This window comes from Gallinula chloropus (assembly GCF_964237585.1).
Source record: "Gallinula chloropus genome assembly, chromosome: 2".
NCBI classification, from domain to species: Eukaryota; Metazoa; Chordata; class Aves; order Gruiformes; family Rallidae; genus Gallinula; species Gallinula chloropus.
This window is the reverse complement of record NC_140086.1, coordinates 160,621,317-160,643,691: the sequence shown is the minus strand read 5'-3', so window position 1 is coordinate 160,643,691 and position 22,375 is coordinate 160,621,317. Positions and strand designations below refer to the sequence as shown.

The following is a 22,375-nucleotide window of genomic DNA, read 5'->3' as shown; positions in this document are numbered from 1 at the left end:
TGCCTTTGATCTCCCTTTGATTTGCAGCTTAGAAACAGAAGGGCAATTCTTAATTATGGATTGTGAATCATCTCAGAAATGGCCTGTGCTGTTTATGGCAGTGCTTTAAGGGCTCATGAGTTCTGACACGTAGATATGGAGTGTGCATTGAAAAGCTCCAAAGTCCACTCAGAGCAAAAGGCTTGCTCAAGCTTCTGAACATATTGAGGGGGTTGTTGAGGTAGCTGACTTGTCTGGCTGTGGATAGAGCCAGTAACAACTGTGCTTCATCCAAATCTCAGCAATCATCCAAGCGACCTACTTCTGTTGTAATCCAGAACAATCACTCTGTAGGCCAAAGGGGTCACTCACTGATCCTGATTAAGTCACCAAAATGTGTCCTGCATTCAGGGTCACACTGTAAATAATAGGAATCTAGGGGTCAATTCATCTAGCTAGCTTAGGTGCCTAATGGTACCTGAGATGCTGTAGAGTATTGGGAATGACAGATAGGACACAGGAGACCTGCACCCTTCAACAGCAGCAGCTGGGGGACAGGTGGGCAGCTCAGAAGGCATCTGTGTGTGGGTAACTGAACTGAGTCCCCCTGTCAGAGCACTTGGTGGCAGTGATTCACATCACCCTGCAGTGACAGCTCCTCTGTAAGCAGTGCTGGTTGTGTTCTGGATTGTGTCTCTTTGGGCTTTTGTGTGTGTTTTGGCTTCTGCCCCCAGAGAGACACCTGTCTCTTGGACACCTGTGTCTAAAGTTGGAGGCTGTTAGTAACTCTTAAGGATGGTTCACATGGATTTTGGGGATGGAACACTGAGAGGATGAGAAATTGGCTAGATGGTTGTACTCAAAGAGTTACAGTCAACAGCTGAGTGTCAGAGTGGAGACCAGTGAGAAGTGGTGTTCCTCAGGGGTCAGTACTGGGACTGGTACTGTGTAACATCTTTGTCAGTGACATGGACAGTGGGATCAAGTGCACCCTTAGCAGGTTCACTGACAACACTGAGCTGTGTGGTGAGGTAACACTCTGGAGGGAAGGGATGCCATCCAGAGGGACCTTGACAGGCTGGAGAGGTGGGCCAGTGCAACCTGCATGAAGTTCATCAGGGCCAAGTGCAAGGTTCTGCATCTGAAATGGGGCCATCCCAAGCACAACTACAGGTTGGGTGGAGAATGGATTGAAAGCAGCCCTGAGGAGAAGGACTTTGGAGGTGTTAATTGACATAAAAGTCATCATGAGCCAGCAATGTGTGTTTCCAGCAACTGTGTCCTGGACTGCATCACCAGCAGCATTACCAACAAGTCAAGGGAAGGGACTCTGCACCTCTACTTAGCTCTGGTGAGATACTCCCCAGACTACTGTGTCTGGCTCTGGGGTCCTCAACATAAAAAGAACATGGAGCTGTTGGAGTGAGCCCAGAGAAAGCCACAAAAATTATCAGGGGCTGGAACACCTCTCTTATGAAGTCAGGTCAAAAGAGAAGAGAAGGCTCCAGGGAGACCTTATAGCAGCCTGTCAACACCTAAAAAGGCCTACAATAAAGCTGGAGAGAGACTGGTTACAAGGGCAGGGAGTGACAGGACAAGGGGGGATGGCCTTCAGCTGAAGGATGGGAGATTTAGATGAGATATTAGGGAGAAATTCTTCCCTGTGGGGGTGGTGAGGCCCTGGCACAGGGTGCCCAGAGAGGCTGTGGCTGCCCCTGGATCCCTGACAGGGTTCAAGGCCAGGTTGGATGGGGCTTTGGGCACCCTGGGCTGGTGAGGGATGTCCCTGCCCATGGTAGGGGGTTGGAACTAGGTGATCTTTGAGATCCCTTCCAACCCAAACCAGTCTGTGATTCTATGATTCACCCACACATGGGCAGTGAGTGCTCTCTGAGATGCCCTCAGTTCTCAGACTGGGCCCCAGAGGTTTTCCCAAGAACCCTGTGTCACAGCCACTAGTGATAAGGTCTCCCCTCAGCCTTCTCTTCTTCAGGCTGAACACCCCCAGCTCCCTCAGCCACTCCTCATAAGGTTTGCTCTCCAGCCCCTTCCCCAGCCTGGCTGCCCTTCTGCATATCCCAGAAGAGCACTATACTTAAGTTAAGGGATATATAATTACAATGCCTGAGTGCCCACAATTGAATTGAGCCCCTGAGGTTTTTGGTTCTGGTTTCTACCTTTGGTCCTGGTTTTTACATCACATAAGGAGAACAGAAAGATTAAAGTTCTTAATTCTCTGGTTGTCTTGGAGAGATGAAACCCATAAATGTTACTAAATGTACTGAAGAATAGGAGAAGGCAGGCTATTTCCTCCTGTTCAGAGGGCTTTTTGAAATTCTTTATTTCTAAATGAATTCTGAAAAGCAACATTAACAATATGATGCCAGTCAGTCCTGGTGGGGTTCCAAGAAAATAAGGTGAGGACGTAGGAAATTGATCTTTTGTGAATGTCTGTGAAGCATTCATTTTTGAGGGAAATAAAAAGAGAACCTCAGTGGCAGCTTTTCTACCTGATGTTCTCTCTGTAGGCTTCTGTTGGCTTTGGTTTGCACAGGCAGCAAAGCCCAAATGTCACAGATGCTGAATGGTGAGCCTGCCTGGTTTCCTCTGAAGAACCAGGTAAGTAAAGCTCAGTGAGATGAGACTATTCAGTAACCTCAGGAGCCCTGAACTGGTACCAGTTCAGTGATGTTTTGCCCCAGACAACTCAAGGAAGTGCAGAACTCTTGAGGAAGTAGTAAGTTAACTGCATGGATCAGTTGATGAGCTTGTGTTCTGATCTGAGGTTCAGGGTTGTTCTGCTTAATTCAGTAAACTCATTCCTGGTAAGCTCAGCTTATCCAAAACACATTCACTTCATTATTTTATTTCTAGAAGCATCTATTTGAAGCACATGACAGAGCCCAGGGACAGGCTGCCCAGGGGATGTGGAGTCTCCTTCTCTGGAGATATCCCAACCCCATCTGGATGCCGACCTGCCCCACCTGGAGTGTTGTGTCCAGTTCTGGGCTCCCTGGGATAAAAAAGACAGGGATCTCCTGGAGAGAGTCCAGAGGAGGGTGTGGAGATGCTGAAGGGCCTGGAGCATCTCCCCTGTGAGGAAAGGGACTGTTCAGCCTGGAGAGAAGAAGACTAAGGGGGGACCTTATTAATGTTTATCAATATCTGAAGTATGGGATGCAGGGGGGAATGGGCAGCCCCTTTTCAGTGTCTGTGGGGACAGGACAAGGGGCAATGGCTGCAAGTTGGAGCACAGGAAGTTCTGCACCAACATGTGGAAGAACTTTTGCCCAGTGAGGGTGAGGGAGCCCTGGGACAGGCTGCCCAGGGGGTGTGGAGTCTCCTTCTCTGGAGAGATTCCAGCCCCATCTGGACTCTGACCTGTGTGCCCTGTCCTAGGGACCCTGCTTTGGCAGGGGGTTGGACCTGATGATCTCTGGAGGTCCCTTCCAACCCCTACAGCTCTGTGATTCTGTGATTTGTTCACCATGGATTATTTTTTTTGCCCCAGATCACTTGAGGTTGAGAACGAGCAGCTCCAGGATCAGCTTCGAGAGGTCCAAGATGAGAACTGCAGACTGTACAAACTGGTGAGAGAGAAAGATTTTGAAATGAAGCAACTCCAGAAAAAAATACAGGAGGACAGGTTGGCTTTGTCAGGTAAACACAGTCACTTTGCATTCTCACTATGGTAGTTCCAGTGTTTGCTTGATGCTGATGACAATAGAGGTGAGATAACAGATTCGTTGTGATCTCCTGGCAGTGAAATATTCATGTGACATCTCTTTACCTGCCTTATGCTAACAAGGAGTATTTCAATCATAGTAAGGTTGAGACTGTTTCCACTCCTGTAATCAGCTTCTGCTAGGAAGAAAAAGACTCCAGCTCTCAGTTGAGAGGCTTGTTCTCTGCTGAGCTCACAGGAGTTTGCAATAGCTCTGAAGTTTGAAATATGTAGGCACCTGGGTCAGTGCTTGAGAGCTGTCCCTGAACTTGGCAGGGTCTAAGTGACATTGTTTTGCATCTGCAGGATTTACTAAACATCAATGTCTCTCTGCATAAAGCGTTTCATTGCTTCATGTGCAGAGGGAAGCTCCTTGCAGAGGTTTGACATGATAGAGCTGGCACATGGGATAGTGTGTATGCTTAAAGCTCTCTGTTAAGGTCAGGGCCTGCAACAGGCTGCCCAGGGAGTGGGTTGAGTCACCATCCCTGGATGTGTTTAAAAAATGGGTAGATGAGGTGCTCAGGGATATGGTTTAGCATAGGACAGTAATGGTTGGACTCAGTGATCTTAAAGGTCTTTTCCAACCTTGTGGTTCTGTGTCTTACTCCTTCCTTTGGTTTCATGAGCTGCAAAATATGAATCCTGCTACTCCCCATCTTAGAGGCCATTGAAAGGACCAAATGACTTCTGGTAGTCAGACAGGTCAGACCTAAGGTGCAAAATACTATTGTTCATAATTATATGTCCTTTAACATAAGTATAGTGCTCCTCTGGGATACACAGTGGTATCTGCTCCTCACAGATTCCCAGAATGACAGGATAGGGGTTGGAAGGGACCTCTGGAGATCATCTAGTCCAAAACTTCTGCCAAAGCAGCATCACCTACAGCAGGTTGCACAGGATCACACCCAGGAAGGTTTTGAATATCTCCAGAGAAGGAGACTCCACAGCCTCTCTGGGCAGCCTGTCCCAGGGCTCCATCATCCTCACAGTGAAAAAGTTCCTCCTTACATTCACATGGAACTTCCTCTACTCCAGCTTGCACTCACTGCCCCTTGTCCTGTTGCTGGCATCACTGAGAAGAGCCTGGCTCCATCCTCCTGACTCTTGCCCTTTATGTATTATAAACATTGATAAGGTCACCCCTCAGCCTCCTCTTCTCCAAGCTAAAGAGGCCCAGCTCCCTCAGCCTCTCCTCATAAGGAAGGTGTTCCACTCCCTTCATCATCTTAGTGGCCCTGCACTGGGCTCTTGCAAGGAGTTCTGTGTCCTTCTTGAGCTGAGGGGCCCAGAACTGGACCCACTATTCCAGGTGTGGTCTCACCAGGGCAGGGTAGATGGGGAGAAGGACCTCTCCTGACCTACTAACCACACTTCTGTCCTTTGGAAACCGAAGTGTGCAGGATGCGCCTCCTCCACTGGGTGCCACTGTTGGGCAGGACAGCAGCGGGGACCGGGCTGGTGGAGAAGGGGGAAACCAGCAATAAGCAGAACTAAATAATACTTTAATTACACCTCCGTTCTTAAAAACTTGTACATAGGAGAAATTATGAGCTGTTACTGGGTCAGGACTGGGAGGCAGATCTTCTGTTGCAGCTTCTTTGGCAGACTTCTCATGGCAGCTTGTGGTAGCTTGCCCCATGCCTCTGGCTTCTCTCTACCTGTGTTGGGGCAAGAGGCTCACCCAGCTTGTGTGGGAATTAAAAGCTTTGATTAAAGGTGTGCAGTGCATTTGAAGGCCATCACGTGGAAGCACTAGCCTGGCTTTTGCTTAGTTTAGTGGTCCTCAGCAGCTGTTATTTATTACAAGAACTGTGGAAAAAGAGCTGCTAGATGAGAAGGGAAACACATCAGATAAAGGAACAGTGGAATTGCTTTTACAAATATTATTATTATTTTCTCTGCAGTGTTTTTAAATAGTGACATGGGGTCATATTCTGTTCTCAGCTATGTTTCACAATGCCCCTTTAATGTCTCCAGGGGGTTTGTGGGACTCAGAATTCCCTTAAGAATGGTCTGTCACCCTTGCATCTCACCCCTGTTCTTGAACATAATCTTCACAGATGTTGATAGAAAAGTCGTTACTTCAGAGCACTGAGAGAGGATGGAAGAGTTAAAAAGAATCACAACAGCCAGTTCAATCTTCATGTGTCCAACACTGGATTTGTTATTTCAGGCTCATATTCACTGGTGAGCTGGAGGTTTCCCTGGGCACTGTATGCAATCATACTGAGTTTGCACTTGTGAGACAACTTAAGGGGCCTCAAGTTGGAGCACAGGAAGTTCTGCACCAAGATGTGGAAGAACTTTTTCACAGTGAGGGTGAGGGAGCCCTGGGACAGGCTGCCCAGGGGGTGTGGAGTCTCCTTCTCTGGAGATATTCCAGCCCCATCTGGATGCCTCCCTGTGTGCCCTGGAAGGGGGCTTGGACCTGATGATCCCTGGAGGTCCCTTCCAACCCCTACGGTTCTGTGAACTTCTCTTCACCTGCCTTAACGAAAGTCAAGTGACACACAAGCCAGTCTGGAGGATTACTTTATTTGTGACAGTAATCAAACCCTCTCTGATGAGGAGGTGAAGGAAGTGTGTGCTTAAGAGAGCAATTAAAAAAGTAATACAGTAAGGCCTCGTGTATGATCACAAGGGGCATATAAATAGGCACAATGAAATTTCCTGGATGTCATCCAGGACCCAACTGTAAGAGTGTGTCTGACCTTTTGGGACAGATGCCTGGAAAAGTTCTCACCTCTCTTCCAGCAGTTCCTCCAGTAGTAAACAATCAGTGCAAGGTAGTGTTGTCTTTCTCAGCAACACCCTCCAAAAACTTGTGGGTAACTACCCATCACAGCGGTGAGCAGAACACACACCACTGCTGTTGTGACCTTCTGACACGTGGCTGTTGCTAAAGGGTGTAATGTGGCTTTGCAATGTGATGCTGACTCAAAGGACCAAGCAATCCAGCTGGAATCACTGATGCCTCTTTTCCTTCCCTTGTTCATTTAAGTGCCTGGCACAGCTCTGAGAGAAACGCATTAGACAATAACAGCACACTGTGCTCTGAACAGAGAACAAAAGCAGCATCTATTCTCAATCTTGCCTGTAAGTTATGTCCTTTGCTTTTATGTCTATTTTCCAGGGGCATCTGGTTTAGCTGGAGACGTTGCAGCTACTAAAATAGTTGAATTGGCCAAAAGGAATCGTGAGTTAACTGCTGAGACTGAGAGTGAAAAAGCCAGAGTGAAGCAACTAAATAACAGAGTCAAAGAGCTGGAGAAAGAAGTGAGGCTTTTTTCTTGTTCTCTCCTTGCATGCTAACACACAGGAATGCAGCTTATGGAGTAGGGGAGCTATAGAAAGAGTTTAATTCATGTGCCAAGGGTGAATTTGCTCTTCAATCCATGCTTGCTTTGAGTTCTTGGAATTTCCATCCGTGGTAGGAGAGAGGGATGTGTGCCCACAGCTGTTTCCACCTTTGCACAAAGGAAGAGATAAGGAAGGTTATCACTAAGTTATAATGAGAAAAAGATTGATGAAATACTAATTAGGAATTTTCACTTGTGTTTGAAGCACAGAGGCTGTTCCAGCAGTATGGCAATGATACTTTTCTGATTCTTTTTGTGTGGGTCTGTGTGAGGAGGAGCAAATTTCATACCATTAAGCCTTACATTCCCACCTCGTTAATATCAGCCATAAATTAGTACTTCTGTTCTCATCTTTATTCATACACATTCTGAAAGCTGTTTTCTGGCATAAGTACATCCAGAATTGAGACAGTAAAAAACTGCATCACTGAAGACAGCAAATCTTCACTCAGTCAGATTTGGTTTTGTGATTTATTACGACTTTTTTATACATGCTGACCTTTCACAGGGATAATTTTACCCAGGTGACTGCTGAAATGACAATTAGATGCCCTAATGTCAATTTTTACTTTGTTTATTGGCCACTAGTGCACTCCCTTGCACAATACTGTTAAAATTGTGGATAATTCTTAATGTTTTGCTTCCTTAGAAGACATAAATTAAATGGATCAATAGTGTTTATCATGCTGACAGATGCATTTTCACTCCATCGTTCACAATCCCTTATGATCATCAATCATGCATCTGTCTGAATTAATTGCACTCTAGTTACCTGAAAGATCTAGAACTGGTAGGTTAAATTTTTGAGAACTCCTGCATAAATCCACAGCTTTTTGGTCAGAGGGATTTTGTGAAACAGTTGGCAGACTGGCTCATAGGAGGTGTAGATGGGAACCTACAAAATCACACAAGCAGGAGAACAAGTCATGGATCATTTGAAGAAAAATCGACTTGGTTCTTGGTTATAATCCCCTACTGAAGAAGTGTAGTGACCATCATTCAAACATGAATGTAAAATATTGTCAGATATTGACCCAAAAGAAGGGACCATGGAGTTTTCAGGAAAGGAAACCAAACTCAAAGCAAACAGAACTTTTCAAGAAACAAAAATTGCTGATCAGAGCAGAGGTGGACTGTTTAGACATGAACCAATCTGCCCTTAGACACCAGCACCTGTGAAAACTAACACAGAAACCAGTCTCACCTGAGATCATAGAATCAAAGAATGGTCAGGGCTGGAAGGGACCTTAAAAATCACCAAATTCCAACCCCCTGCCATGGGCAGGGACGCCTGTCACCAGCCCAGGCTGCTCAAGGCCCCATCCAACCTGGCCTTGAACACCTCCAGGGAGGGAGCACCCACCACTTCCCTGGGCAAATTGTTCCAGTGCCTCACCCCCCTGGTTGTGAAGAATTTCTTCCTAATATCCAACCTAAATCTACCCCCTTCCAATTTAAAACCATTCCCCTTTGTCCTATCACTACATGCCCTTCTAAAAAGTCCTTCCCCAGCTTCTTGTAGACCCTCTTCAGGTACTGAATGGTGTTATAAGATCTCCCTGGAGCCTTCTTTTCTCCAGACTGAACAACTCCAACTCTCTCAGCCTGTCTTCATAGGTGAGATGCTCCAACTAAAGATGAACTACACCATGAACCCCACTGTAACCATGCAATGATCAGTGGTCTGTGTTTCCTCACAGCCTCATTCAGGCTAGCTCTTCTCAGTGACTAATGGTTTCTGAATTGCATTCATCCAGTGGAACTATGTGAAGATGTAAAAGATTGGTAAAATTAAAGCAAAATGTGATAATGGGAGGTATCAATGAAAAACATTGAGTGATGAAAGAGAAGAGCTGCCACAGAACCTGCAGTGATCCACATCTCTTTGGTACCTCTTAAGCTTAGCTGGATCACTGTCTAGACACACTCATCCTTTTCTGACTGTCACAAGAACGATGACAGCTAAAGTGCAATTCATTTGCCCACACAGAAGCATAATCAGAGATGCCACTGGACCTCTCAGACAGCTGGGTACCCTTGGGTGCCTCAGGTGGGACTAGCCAGCTGTTGGGTGGGCAACAAAACCAAGTCTGCAGTCAGTTCATCCACTTGATGTAATGTGAGTGTCTAGAGAAGGCTGAAGAAGAGACTTTCCTGGTGGTATTGTGTAGACTCCCCTCTTTAGAGAGACATCCACACTGAGAGCAGGCAAAGTGTGTATTTCTGAGGTGAGTCTCATCCTGTGCTCCTCCTTATAGACACCTTAAACTCTGCTAAATGAATTGTGGTGGTGGTACCTTAAGAATGCCTTGAAACATGCAGTTTCCCCACTGGAAACCACTGTTATTTTACATCATTATTAGCTCTCTGCTTGTATGAAAACAGAAAAATATGTAAATCATAAGTCTTCTAACATGCCTCTGTTCCCACAAACAAAAAGGGGGGTGTGGCCATCGAGCAGTTGAGCAATCCCTTAGCAAAGGGTGGTGCCTGTAAACAAAGGATGTTTGCAGAAAATTTCCTTTGAATTTGACCTAGGAGCTGCCAACACTTGCTGCAATTTCTCATTCCCAGTCCATTGAATAAAAGAGTTTATGGACTGGGTGGAAGCTGGGACCTAACTATTGATTTACCTGCAGAGAAGTGGGGATGTTAGGGCTGGTTCTGAGCTGCCCTCAGTTTCCCCAGGTATCACGTTCACAAATAAGCTGTTCCTTAGAGCCTTCATTCATCCAGGCACATTACCAAGGTTTTTCTGCCCATCTCCAAGACCAAAGTCTCAGCCCTTTAAAGCAACACTTCCTGGCCTTTCCAACTCCAAATTTGCTTCATTCCCATCCAGCCAGAAGTTTTTACAGCCTCAGTGTAGGACATGATTCAGAGCAGGAGGGGCATATGTCTGCTTTCCTTCACTGTGGCAAGCAAGAGGAGGACATATTCTTCACTAGTTGAGAAATGCTACGTTAGAGCTACCAGCTAAAGAAGCACCTTCATGCCATCACTGAATCTCAGCTGTAGGGCATTAGGTAGACATGATGATACAAAGCTGGGAGGAGTGGCTGACACTCAGGAAAACTGTGCTGCCATCCAGACAGACCTGGACAGGCTGGAGAGCTGGGCAGGGAGAAACCAGATGAAATTCAACTAAAGCAAGTGGAGAGTCTGGCACCTGGGAATGAATAACTGCTGGAATCAGTACAGGCTGGGGGATGATCTGCTGGAGAGGAGCTCTGTGGAGAAGGATCTGGGGGTCCTGGTAGATGACAGGTTGGCCACGAGCCAGCAGTGTGCCCAGTGGCTAAGAGAGCCAATGGGATCCTTGGGGGCATCAAGAGGAGTGTGGCCAGCAGGTCAAAGGAGGGGATCCTCCCCCTCTACTCTGCCCTGGTCAGGACCCACCTGGAGTGTTGCGTCCAGTTCTGGGCTCCCTGATATAAAAAAGCCCAGGGATCTCCTGGAGAGAGTCCAGAGGAGGCTACAAAGATGATTAAGGGCCTGGAGCATCTTCCTTGTGAGGAAAGGCTGAGTGAGCTGGGGCTGTTCAGCCTGGAGAAAAGAAGACTAAGGGGGGACCTTCTTAATGTTTATAAATATCTTAAGTATGGGATGCAGGGGGAAATGGGCAGCCCCTTTTCAGTGTCTGTGGGGACAGGACAAGGGACAATGGCTGCAATGACCCAATGATCTCTGGAGGTCCCTTCCAATCCCTGTGATTCTGTGATTCTGTGACTTTTCATTCCTCTGGTGAGTAGAACTATGTGCTTCTTATAGTGTCTCCTGTGATTTTTCTTGAGGAGTGGGTAAGCTGGCACCTGGAATCTAGAGACAGCAGCCTGATCTCTACTGTACCATCTCTGCATTTATGTGCATAAACACTTATTTTATAAATCTGTGGTGATAAAATTCCCCAGAAGTCTCCATACTCCAACTGATCCCATCTCATCAAGTCAGATGAGTTTCACTGAAGTCATTCCATAGTAAAATAACACACACTTCTTTGGGAAGCTTTTTGGAGAGGGAAATACATGCTTTCCTACTGATTCTGTTAAAAAGAAACAAGGAGAAATGAAGTACATTTTTTTCCAAGACTAATTAAACATCCATGGTACACATTCTTGGCATTTAGTATTCCACAGCAGTATATTGCTCACTGTCTTCATTCTGTAACACCAGTGCATTTTTTTCCAGCTACAGGTAGCTGTAGAGAAGTTGCAGTCTGTTGGTGGTGATGGTGCAGGAATCAAGAAAACCACTTTGAAGATGATAGAAGAAAACTTGGTATGAATTGGAATTGAAGAGGGGAAATCAGAGGCTGATATTTAGTTCTCTCCTCTTGTGGAGTCCTTTCTTCATGACAAGGGTGCACCCCTGTCACTAGTTTTGTGATTAAATTGCTGTTTGTACCTTCTCTGTGATCCCAGGAAATTGCCTATGTGGTTCTGCTGGATCTGAATATCTTAATCCCTTCAGGTTTTCCTCTTCTTACTGTGTATCCCCTTCTCTTCAAAGGCTGAAAGTCCAGAGGTGAAAGCATTGCAAGACAAATTGACCACAGCCAATTTTAAAGTGATAGAATATCGTAACCAGCTCCAAGCTGCAAAGCAGGAACTGAAGCTCACCCAGAAGGTACTGTTGCAGGATGCAGTAACTGTGGCAGGGATCCTAGGCAAGAGTTAGATTCTTATTAAATCAGAAGGAGCTTTGATTAGCCTCCACAAAGTACTCCAGGAGGTAAGAAAAGACCCAGGTGTAGTGGTTGCAAAGGAAAGGTGGGCACATCAGCACATGGATTTTGTTATCAGATGACCATGTCCCATTATTTCTATTGCTATGAAGGGAAAAGATCCTTCAAGGTTTGAAAGTTCCAGTTGAGCAAAATAGGTTTGTGATTGACTTGAAGCATATGTTCAAGCCCATTCCTTCTTTCCAAAACACTTAATTATCTATTTACTTTTAATGTAGGCTTCAGTCCCATGGAAGTCAATGGGATTAAAGGCCATGCTTGAACTAAAGCACATGTTTAAACAATTTGTTGGAGTGACATCCAGAGTAACCTTTCCCTCTTTGATTCATGATGGATTTCAATGCTTTACAGTGTGCTCAGTTTCCTTTGCTTTCATTACTTTGTGTAAGAGACCTGCAATGCAGATCAGAGCAGAGAATATGGTCCTAAAAATAGATCTCTGCTGACCTTTTTATAAATAATTTAAATGCTCTTCCTACTAACTTTAGCTCTTGTTAATGTGGCTCTGTCAGAATTGTGCAAGAGAAGTTGGCTGGATTCCTGACTGCAAGGGGGTGTGTTCAGACAATCTCTCTCCTCTGTTCCTGTTTGGTTCTGGTGAAATATTCCTTATATCAGAAATGATTAGTGGATTGAAAAGTGTTAGGAATGCTTAGTAAGCCTTGCTGATTAATTTGATATCCTCGTTATAACAACAGTAGTGTGGTTTGACACCCAACTGTACAGCTAGACAGTACAACTTGACACCACCCAGAGGCAGGCAGGAAAACCTGAGTTCACATGGTTTAAAAAGCAAAGAGTAACAATCATAAGCAACCCAATTACCCACCTCAATAATTAAAGGCATCCCTAGCCAAACTACTCCTAACCACCAATGTCTGTATTGTCATAATGATCTGGAAGAGCTCACATCACATGGGATAGTGCACCCTCAGCAAGTTTGTGGATGGCACCAAGCTGAGTGGTGTGGTTGACACAATAGAAGGAGAGGAAGCCATCCAGAAGAATCTGGACAGCCTGGAAAGGTGGGACTGGGTGAACCTGATGACGTTTAACACTGCAGTGTAAGATGTTGCATTTGGGCCAGAGGAATCCCAGACACAGATACAGACTGGGAGAAGAGCTCCTGGAGAGCAGCCCTGCTGAGAAGGACCCGGGTGTCATGGGGGATGAGAAACTTCCCATGAGCCAGCAGTGGCTCTTGCAGCTCACAAGGCCAATGGGATCCTGGGCTCCATCAGCAGAGGGGTGGCAGCAGGGACAGGGAGGGGATTGTCCCTCTCTGCTCTGCCCTTGTGAGGCCCCAGCTGGAGTCCTGTGTCCAGAGCTGGGGTCTCAATACAAGAAAGATGTGGGGCTGTTGGAGAGGGTTCAGAGGAGCCATGGAGATGCTCAGAGGGCTGGAGCAGCTCCCCTATGAAGAGAGGCTGAGGGAGCTGGGCTGGGTCAGCCTGGAGAAGAGAAGGCTGTGGGGGGACCTCATTGCAGCGTTCCAGTCCCTGAAGGGAGCAGAGAAACAGGAGGGGAATCAGCTTTTTAAAAAGGTAGATGATGACAGGACAAGGGGGATGGAGTGAAGCTGCAGGAGGGAAGGTTTAAATTAGATCTTAGGGGGAAGTTCTTTGCAGAGAGAGTGGTGAGGGGCTGGAACAGGCTGCCCAGAGAGGTGGTGGATGCCCCATCCCTGGAGGTGTTCAAGGCCAGGTTGGATGGGTCCCTTGGCAACCTTGTGTAGCTCCAGGCCTGGAGGTTGGTGGCCCTGCCTGTGGCAGGGGGGTTGGAACTCCATGATCCTTGGGGTCCCTTCCAACCCAGACCAGCCTATGATTCTATGATTCTATGATACCAGGTATCAGATATAGACAGCAATGTAGAGATAGAGTGTTTTGTGTCTGCTGCTTGACAGAGCAGCTTTTCATCCCCTTTCACCACCAGCCTAGCCTTACTGTTGATGTTAATCCCTTTTTCATAGCTTTTAGCAAATGAAGTTGGGGAAGATGTAAATATTCAAAGTCTCATGACCAATTCCAGCAGCTGGCGTGGACGAGCCCAGCAAATTCTTGTTCTTCAAAGCAAGGTGAGTTAAGACCCTGCACGGTGCCGTGTAAGCTGGGTGTTGAGATGCTGAGGCATTACCTCAGTTTGAGTTAAAGATACCCATTGGCCAAGAGGAACAATGGGATTCTGGGGTGAATTAAAAGAAGCATTGCCAGCAGGTCAAAGGAGGTGATCCCCCCCCTCTACTCTGCCCTGGTCAGCCCCCCCCTGGAGTGTTGTATCCAGTTCTGGGCTCCATGGTATAAAAAAGACAGGGATCTCCTGGAGAGAGTCCAGAGGAGGCTACGAAGATGATTAAAGGCCTGGAGCATCTCCCCTATGAGGAAAGGCTGAGTGAGCTGGGGCTGTTCCACCTTGAGAAAAGAGACTGAGAGGGGATCTGATCAATGGTTATCAGTAGCTGAAGTGTGGAACACAAAGGGAAATGGGCAGCCCCTTTTCAGTGCTCTGTGGGGACAGGACAAGGGGCAATGGCTGCAAGTTGGAGCACAGGAAGTTCTGCACCAAGATGTGGAAGAACTTTTCCCCAGTGAGTGTGAGGGAGCCCTGGGACAGGATGCCCAGGGGGTGTGGAGTCTCCTTCTCTGGAGATTTTCCAGACCCATCTGGACTCTGACCTGTGTGCCCTGTCCTAGGGAGCTGCTTTGGCAGGGGGGTTGGACCTGATGATCTCTGGAGGTCTCTTCCAACCCCTACGATTCTGTGATACTGTTAGTCCTTCACTATGTAATTCTGAACATCTATACCCACTTATAAGGCATGTTAAACTTTAAATATGTGTGGATGCACACAGGCTCTCTCAGAGTTCCAGCAAACAATATTAATTAGCCTATTGCAGTCATGCAAGCTGCAGTATTTAAGCTGGGAATCTTTTACATCTGTGTCAAAGGAGAGAGTTCAGTGACCTTGGAGAGCCATGGCAGCCTAGTTAAAATCCCAGGGTGTTTTGAAGGTGCCTCTTTCCACTGAGTACAGAAGGAGCCCTGTGCTCTGTGTTAAGACACCTTTGTTCAGTGCTTAAAGTCAGATGGGAAGAATTGAGGCCAGATAAGATTTTTCAAGTTGCTCCCCCAGGAGCTTCAGTAAAATCTTTAACTCTTGAAAACTCTGAAGTGCACAGTCTAGCTGAAATGTCAGCCTGAGACAGGGAGGCAGTTTTGTCAGCATCTTAAATAGAACTTCTCTCAGGCAATTCCATACACATTTTTCCTGCTTTTTCCACTGTTTACCTCTCTGCCAACAAACTGTGATTTTTGCACTCTGACTGAAAGTGTTAACCTCTGCATTCCCTCAAGCAAATTAGGTTTTCCTTCTGTTAGACCCCTGGCTGGGATTCACCTGAAGACTGTACATACTGTACTCTAATGTAGGAAGTTCTCCTTGGGTCAGTTGGAATCTTCTACATACAGTCACTGCATCAAAAGTGAGTTAGGGGCATCTTATCTATACGAGACACCTTTAGAACAGGGCAGAGGAGCTGTGCTGCAGCAGTGCCTGTTTCCTTCTAGGGGCTATAAAAGAAGTCTGACTTCACTTGCTCACACACAGGTGTCTAATGCCAGCTGAGAAGCTGTAGAGTATCTCTTTGACCTCTGTTCATCTCTGTAGAGGAGTATGGATGTCTTGTAGATATTGTCTCATATACATCTTCAGTACCCCAGGGCATCTAAACCAGCACTAGATAAATATGGTTGGGTTAGTGAAGGGTGCCCTAGATGTCTGCATTATGGACATCCTGGATGGTGACTCTGTCAAGGACTGAGATGCTTAAATGTATAAAGGCAAGTGGGTGTCTGCCCTTTTAAAGGAGATCTGAGGTATTATTCTGTGCAATATGTCCTAGGGACCCTGCTTTGGCAGGGGGGTTGGACTTGATGATCTCTGGAGGTCCCTTCCAACCCCTATGATTCTGTGACTGTGATTCTGTTGCCCACACGTGTGTAGAGCAGCATTCAGCACACTTTGGAGTTTCTGCCTGGCCTCCAGATTCGGCTCCAATAAGACAGGTCTCCTGTGTGTCCTGGGTAGTCCTGCTGTCATATCTCCTCCCTGCACAGATGCCTTAGATATCTGCATGTTTTTGAGCAGCTAAGTAATTTAAATTTGAAAGAACAGAGACTGCTCTGTGTTAGTTAACCCAGAAAATGTCAAGAAGTAATGTGATACCACACTCTGAGCTCACTTTGATTTTGTCTTCTTTGATGCTGGACTGCTCTACTCCCAGTAAAGACTCAGGATGAGTTGTCATTATTGTCCCCTAGCTTCGAGAGCTGGAGAATCAGTTGGGTCAAAGCAAAAACACAACATCACTGAATGAGGTTGATGAAACATTTCTGGCAGTTAATGATCCAAGGAAGTTGTCAGCCCAGGAGAAGAACTTGTTGAAGATTCGCAGCTTGGAAAAAGAGAAGAAAGAAACCCTGGAGGTAAAAACCTGTGGGCTGAGGGAGTCCTGTTTGGGTGTATAGAGTGGAATAGCTTGCCTCACCTTCAGGGTGTACTTCACACCTTGCCAGGAGACAATTTCAGAAACCCACTTGATCTGCTGGGGGATGTTCTGCCACACTTCATGGGCTGAACAGAAAGCTTCCACACTTGTTTTCTGTATTGCACTTTCATGTGGCCAGGCATGCTTCAGCAGTACAAGATTTGGTCTTCCCACTGCTGCATGATGCATGTGTTGGATGCATCCACTTGACCTGCAGCGTGGCTACATGAGGGAGAGAGGCCCCGAGTTGCAATGCAGCTTTATACTGAAGGCACATGCAGAAAGAAGCCCTGCTAGAGCTGCATCCAGGCTCTGTAGCATCCCCCTGTGGCCAGATGTGCCTTCCTCATGCCGTGTTAAATGCAGATATCCCCCTCATGTCTCACATACCTGTGTGGCTGTGGGTTTCTACATTTGACCAGAATAACAAGAATGCCCTCTTAAGAGGCATTCTGAAAATGGGTCCTGGTGTTGGTTGACTGCTGACTGAACATGAGCCAGCAGCGTGTCCAGGTGGCCAGGAAGACCAGTGGCATCCTGGCTTGTATCAGAAATAGTGTGGCCAGTAGGTCTGGGGAGGTGATTGTGCCCCTGGACTGGGCATTGGTGAGGCTGCAAGTCAAGTGCTGGGTCCAGTTCTGGGCTCCTCACCATAAGAAGGTCATTGAGGTCCTGGAGTGAGTCCAGAGAAGGGCAACCAGGCTGGGGAAGGGGCTGGAGGGCAAATCCTCTGAGGAGCGGCTGAGGGAGCTGGGGGTGTTCAGCCTGGAGAAGAGGAGGCTGAGGGGAGACCTTCTCACCACCTACAACTACCTGCCAGGAGGGTGCAGAGAGGTGGGCAATGGTCTCTTCAGCCAGGGGACAGGAGATGGGACAAGGGGAAATGGGCACAAGCTGCCCCAGGGCAGGGTCAGCTCAGATGTGAGGGAAGAGCCTTCCCTGAAAGAGTTGTGGGGCTGTGGCACAGGCTGCCCAGGGAGGGGGCTGAGTCACCATCCCTGGGTGTGTTAACAGGTGGGTAGATCAGGTACTGAGGGATAAGGTTTCATAGAGGACAGGAACAGTCGGGACTCAGTGATCCTAAAGGTCTTTTCCAACCCTGTAATTCTGTGATTCTGTGATTCTGTCCTACCCTCAATCTGTTCCATGGACTAGCTACAAAAATAAACCCTAATCCAGTGTTCAGGGGCTGGGAGAGGCTACATGTAGTGGCACATGTAGTAAACCCTGAGGTAGAGAGGACGTGTGGGCCAGTTTCCTCAAGAAACATGGGTAGAGGAGGTCAGGTGCATGTACTCAGAATAGCAAGATGCAATCTCCCTCCCCTCCATCCCTCAGAGGCCAACTGGCACCATCCCACATCTTGATTTTCTCACCACAATGTAACTGTGCAACACCATGAGCAGTGGGGTGACACACACCTTTCACTCCTGGCCCTGGGAATGGAAATGATTTATAGCTACAGGCTCACAGCACGGGTCAGGCTGTGCCCAGTAACTGTGAGCTGCCTGGTTCCACTTCTGCCACCGTGTTTCAGACTCCATTCACAGTAACTTCCTCCAGATTAAAGGCCTGGAGCATCTTCCCTATGAGGAAAGGCTGAGTGAGCTGGGAATGTTCAGCCTGGAGAAAAGAAGCCTGAGAGGGGATCTGATCAATGGTTATCAATAGCTGAAGGGTGGGACACAGGGGGAAATGGGCAGCCTCTGCTCAGTGTCTGTGGGGACAGGACAAGGGGCGATGGGCTCAAGTTGGAGCACAGGGAGTTCCACACCAATCTGGGGAAGAACTTCTTCCCAGCGAGGGTGAGGGAGCCCTGGGACAGGCTGCCCAGAGGGTGTGGAGTCTCCTTCTCTGGAGATATTCCAGACCTGTCTGCATGCCAACCTGTGTGACCTGTCCTAGGGACCCTGCTTCGGCAGGGGGGGTTGGACCCAATGATCTCTGGAGGTCCCTTCCACCCCCTACAACTCTGTGATTCTGTGATTTATCTGTTACTGCTTCACTGCTCCCTGGGCAGTTTCATTCAGATAAAAGCATGGCACAGGAGGTGGTGTATGCCAAAACCAGCTTCTAGTAGACAGTGTGGCATCACCACCTTGGATCTGGAAGGGAGTTTTCCCCATGGAGAGTGATGATGCAGACCTGATGAAAAAAGCAAAACCACACAGAATTGGATTTTAACACAAAATTAACATTTGCTTCCTGGAAAATACCAAATCAACCTAGTCCACTCCTGCTCCTGAGCAGACAGACCTTTATTTGATGCTGGCAAGCAGGCAGTGAGTAGCAGCATTTATGATTTCTACTTAGGGATGATATGATATGCCACTTCTGTTGGGTTTCTTTTCATTCTGCCAGACAATGTGTGATATCTTTAGCTCAGCAAAGAACCCCCAGGCTTGGTGATAGGCTACAACTGTCATTACCTATGCTGTGTTTGTATCACTGCAGAAACTCACAGGGGAACACGATGCTCTCCAAAAAAGTCATGAGGAACTGAAAAAAAAACTGGATGCATCAAAGGCCAGGAACAAAGTGCTGTGCAGTGAAGTGAAAACCCTGAAGGAACAGATCCTAACCTTGCTGGAGAAAGGAGAACACGATGATGAGCTCATAGACGCCTTACTGGTACAGTCTGACTGTTATTGTTCATCCCAGGCCCTGCAGATCAGCCCTCTTTTCAATAAGGGATGAAACATGATGTCATTTAATGACACAGACAACCTTAGGGTATGTGTTGGCCTGATGAATGGAGCTGTGACAGCCAGAGGTTTCCTGGTCACCCTTCGTTTTGGATCAGGTCTTGTTAAAAGGCTGCAAGGCAGCACCGAGCGTGACACAGGTGCAGTCAGGTGGCTCTAAGCTGCAAGCGTTGTAAGAAACATTTTGCAGAGGGATTGAAATAGAGTTAGAAGAGCTCCATTCCTGACCCATGAAGCTGGACTATATTCCCTGCTCCTCTCTCAGCTCTGTTCCTAGGTTTGGGTTTATTCTGAGGGTACCTGCAATCTTACACTGAAATTTTTCTCTGTTGCACAGCCCAAAACACACAAGCTGAACCCTGACTACTAAACTATGTGGGCATTTACTTGCAGTAGCTTTGGCCCCTTCAAAACCAAGAGTATCAGCAGAGACTCAAGATGGAATTACACTGAAATAAATGGCTGCTGTCATGGTCATACAGGATCCTTTTGTCCTGACGTGGTTCTAAATAATCTCCCCCAATTGCAATAACAATAACAATTAAAAAAATACTAGAAAATATGCCACTTTTTAGTACAATTTCTCCTGATCCAGCTCCCCACAAGTTTCAAATTGCTTCTGTTTCCTTGCTTCTGTACATAGGTTTTAGCTAAGATGTGCTCATGACAAACACATGACAAGCTGGTCATGAGCCAGCAGTGTGCCCTGGTGGCTGAGAGAGACAATGGGATCCTGTGGGGCATCAAGAGGAGTCTGGCCTGCAGATCAAAGGAGGGGATCCTCCCCCTCTGCTCTGCCCTGGTCAGGCCCCACCTGGAGTGTTGTGTCCAGTTCTGGGCTTCCTGGGATAATAAAGACAGGGATCTCCTGGAGAGAGTCCAGAGGAGGCTACAGAGATGATGAAGGGCCTGGGGCATCTCCCCTGTGAGGAAAGGCTGAGGGAGCTGGGGCTGTTCAGCCTGGAGAAGAGAAGACTAAGGGGGGACCTTATTAATGTTTATAAATATCTTAAGTATGGGATGCAGGGGGAAATGGGCAGCCCCTTTTCAGTGTCTGTGGGGACAGGACAAGGGGCAATGGCTGCGAGTTGGAGCACAGCGAGTTCTGCACCAAGATGTAGAAGAACTTTTCCCCAGTGAGGGTGAGGGAGCCCTGGGACAGGCTGCCCAGGGGGTGTGGAGTCTCCTTCTCTGGAGATATTCCAGACCCATCTGGATGCCGACCTGTGTGACCTGTCCTAGGGACCCTGCTTTGGAAGGGGGGTTGGACCTGATGATCTCTGGAGGTCCCTTCCAACCCCTACAATTCTGTAATTCTGTGATTCAGCTCTCTGCACAGCAGTCAGCTGTGGGGAGTAGGGGCACTGGCCAGCAGATTGCAGAGGGAAGGAACAGTTAACATGTTTTATCCTTTACATCAAAGAAGCACTTTGCTTGTGGTTTGTTGGTGTGACAGAACAACCTCCTGACGAGCATTAGATTTGTCAGTGTGAGAAAAACTCCCAAACCCGCTGGTAAAACAGTCTAGCCTCATAGCTCTCATCTCATGCTACCCTCATCTCTTGATGTCACTATCACACTATGTGATTGTGTTCTAAGTTCACAAAAAGCACACTGAAAACTTTACTTTTATACACTTTATGAAAAAAGGCACCTTTTTTGAAGGCCAGTCTTTCCTGCTCTCTTTTCTGCTATGCTCAGGAGCAAAGCTGCCAGCAAACACAATCTCTTGGTTGCTCAGGTCTTTTCTACTTGCACCATCCAGTCACTCAAGTCTTGGTATACTCAGCAGCAGACAGTGGGGACAGATGGTCCTTACCCAGCCATGTGTATCTGGGCATTGCAAATAGATGTGCTGTGTTCAATCCTTTCAATGAGATAAACGCTGAGAACAAGACAAGGTAACCTCACACTTCACCATACCAGACCAAATTCATGAAGTAACACTCATGACCTCAGCATGGTTACACCAAGGAATGTGTTTGGCAGGGCAGTGGCTTGTCCTAGCATTTCTAAATGGGTATTTGTCTCAGTATTGTGTACAAAAGTGAGTATCTCACTTGTCTCTGTTTTATCAGAGCCAGCAGAAGCAAATGCAGGAGATCTTAAAGTACCTGAGGCAGCAGGATGAGAAGAACAAGGAGTCCCAGCAGATACCAGGGCACCACCCAGACAGCAAGGTACAGAAACAAAACTGCCTGATAGAGCAGCTCAAACAGATTGTGACTGAACAAGGAAAAAAAGTTGAAGAGCTGCAAGAGGACATCAGGCAACTCACATTTCAGGTAGGCAGTCCAAAGAAATTAACATGAGGAGTGCACTTTTTGTAATCATTTTAGATCTGTTCTTCCACTTCCTTCTCCCTTATTATCTGTCCTGCTGACAGTCTCTCTGGGTGGAATGATAAAGCAGGAAATCTCTCTTGTAGCACTGAAGTTTCTTTCATTTTCTTCAAGCTGTTTAAGCAGCAGAAAACATAGAAATATCAATTGCATCCACATGTGGCTCCATGTCAGCACTGTCACATGAGTGACAGCAAAGGTTGGGCTGCAGTGGGGATCTCTGGACATTCAGCATCCTTGGCTGCTGAAGGGAGCAAGGAAACACTCATAGCTGAGGCCAACATCATCAAGCTGCCATAGTACCCAGCTCCATCTTCTCATGGAGTGATGAGACCCTTAGTAAGATATTCTCATCTCCCACTGTAAACCTCTTCAAAAACTTCTCCCTCAGATCTCCAGCCCATTGATTTGAGTCTGATGGGCCACAGGGACATGGAAATGTCATTGTACACATGAAAGGATTGGGAAGGTTGGTCCCTGGTGGGCTGGCATGTTAAAAATATCTTCAGCTTTTGTGGTCTAGAGTTGCAAACTTGCAGAGGGGAGATGGTACTCTTGCCCAAGCACAGGATTGAGATGCAGTCCACCAACCTGCCAGAGGCTTCTCACACAGTCTAGTGTCCTACAGTCAGGTTTTGTTGGGAGCATTTAGGCATCCAGTTCCCACTGATGTCAAACCCTCATACTGAGACTGTGAATCTGTCAGGTACATCAATAACAGGGGCTTGAGTGTTGAACCCAAGACAAAACATGGGTCAGGGACTTGGACCAGCCACACTGGCAGTGATGGTGGTGGTGTTACACTGTGGGTTCTCTAGTGACACTGTGTGCACCCTGTTATTTCATATAAAACTGCACTTTTTGCTGACTTTTGCTTCATTTCCATCCTGCAATGGACAGAAACTGAAGAAACGTTTCTGAGGAGGTCCTGTGAATCAAAAGTTCTGGCATTATTGCTCATAGCAATAAT

The 22,375-nt window shown here is 47.0% G+C and overlaps 1 protein-coding gene across 1 annotated transcript in view; it reads left to right on the top strand.

Moving 5' to 3' along the window:
* Positions 1–22,375, top strand: part of CCDC13 (coiled-coil domain containing 13) — a gene marked incomplete at its 5' end in the record, with an annotated part of 40,838 nt that overhangs the window by 3,462 nt on the left and 15,001 nt on the right. Inside the window, 8 exons of the mRNA XM_084260311.1 lie at positions 3,491–3,639; positions 6,843–6,985; positions 11,257–11,346; positions 11,578–11,694; positions 13,785–13,889; positions 16,132–16,296; positions 18,813–18,989; positions 21,142–21,348. Of these exons, the coding sequence (XP_084116437.1) occupies positions 3,491–3,639; positions 6,843–6,985; positions 11,257–11,346; positions 11,578–11,694; positions 13,785–13,889; positions 16,132–16,296; positions 18,813–18,989; positions 21,142–21,348 (1,153 nt within the window). The remainder of the gene's footprint in view (positions 1–3,490; positions 3,640–6,842; positions 6,986–11,256; positions 11,347–11,577; positions 11,695–13,784; positions 13,890–16,131; positions 16,297–18,812; positions 18,990–21,141; positions 21,349–22,375) is intronic.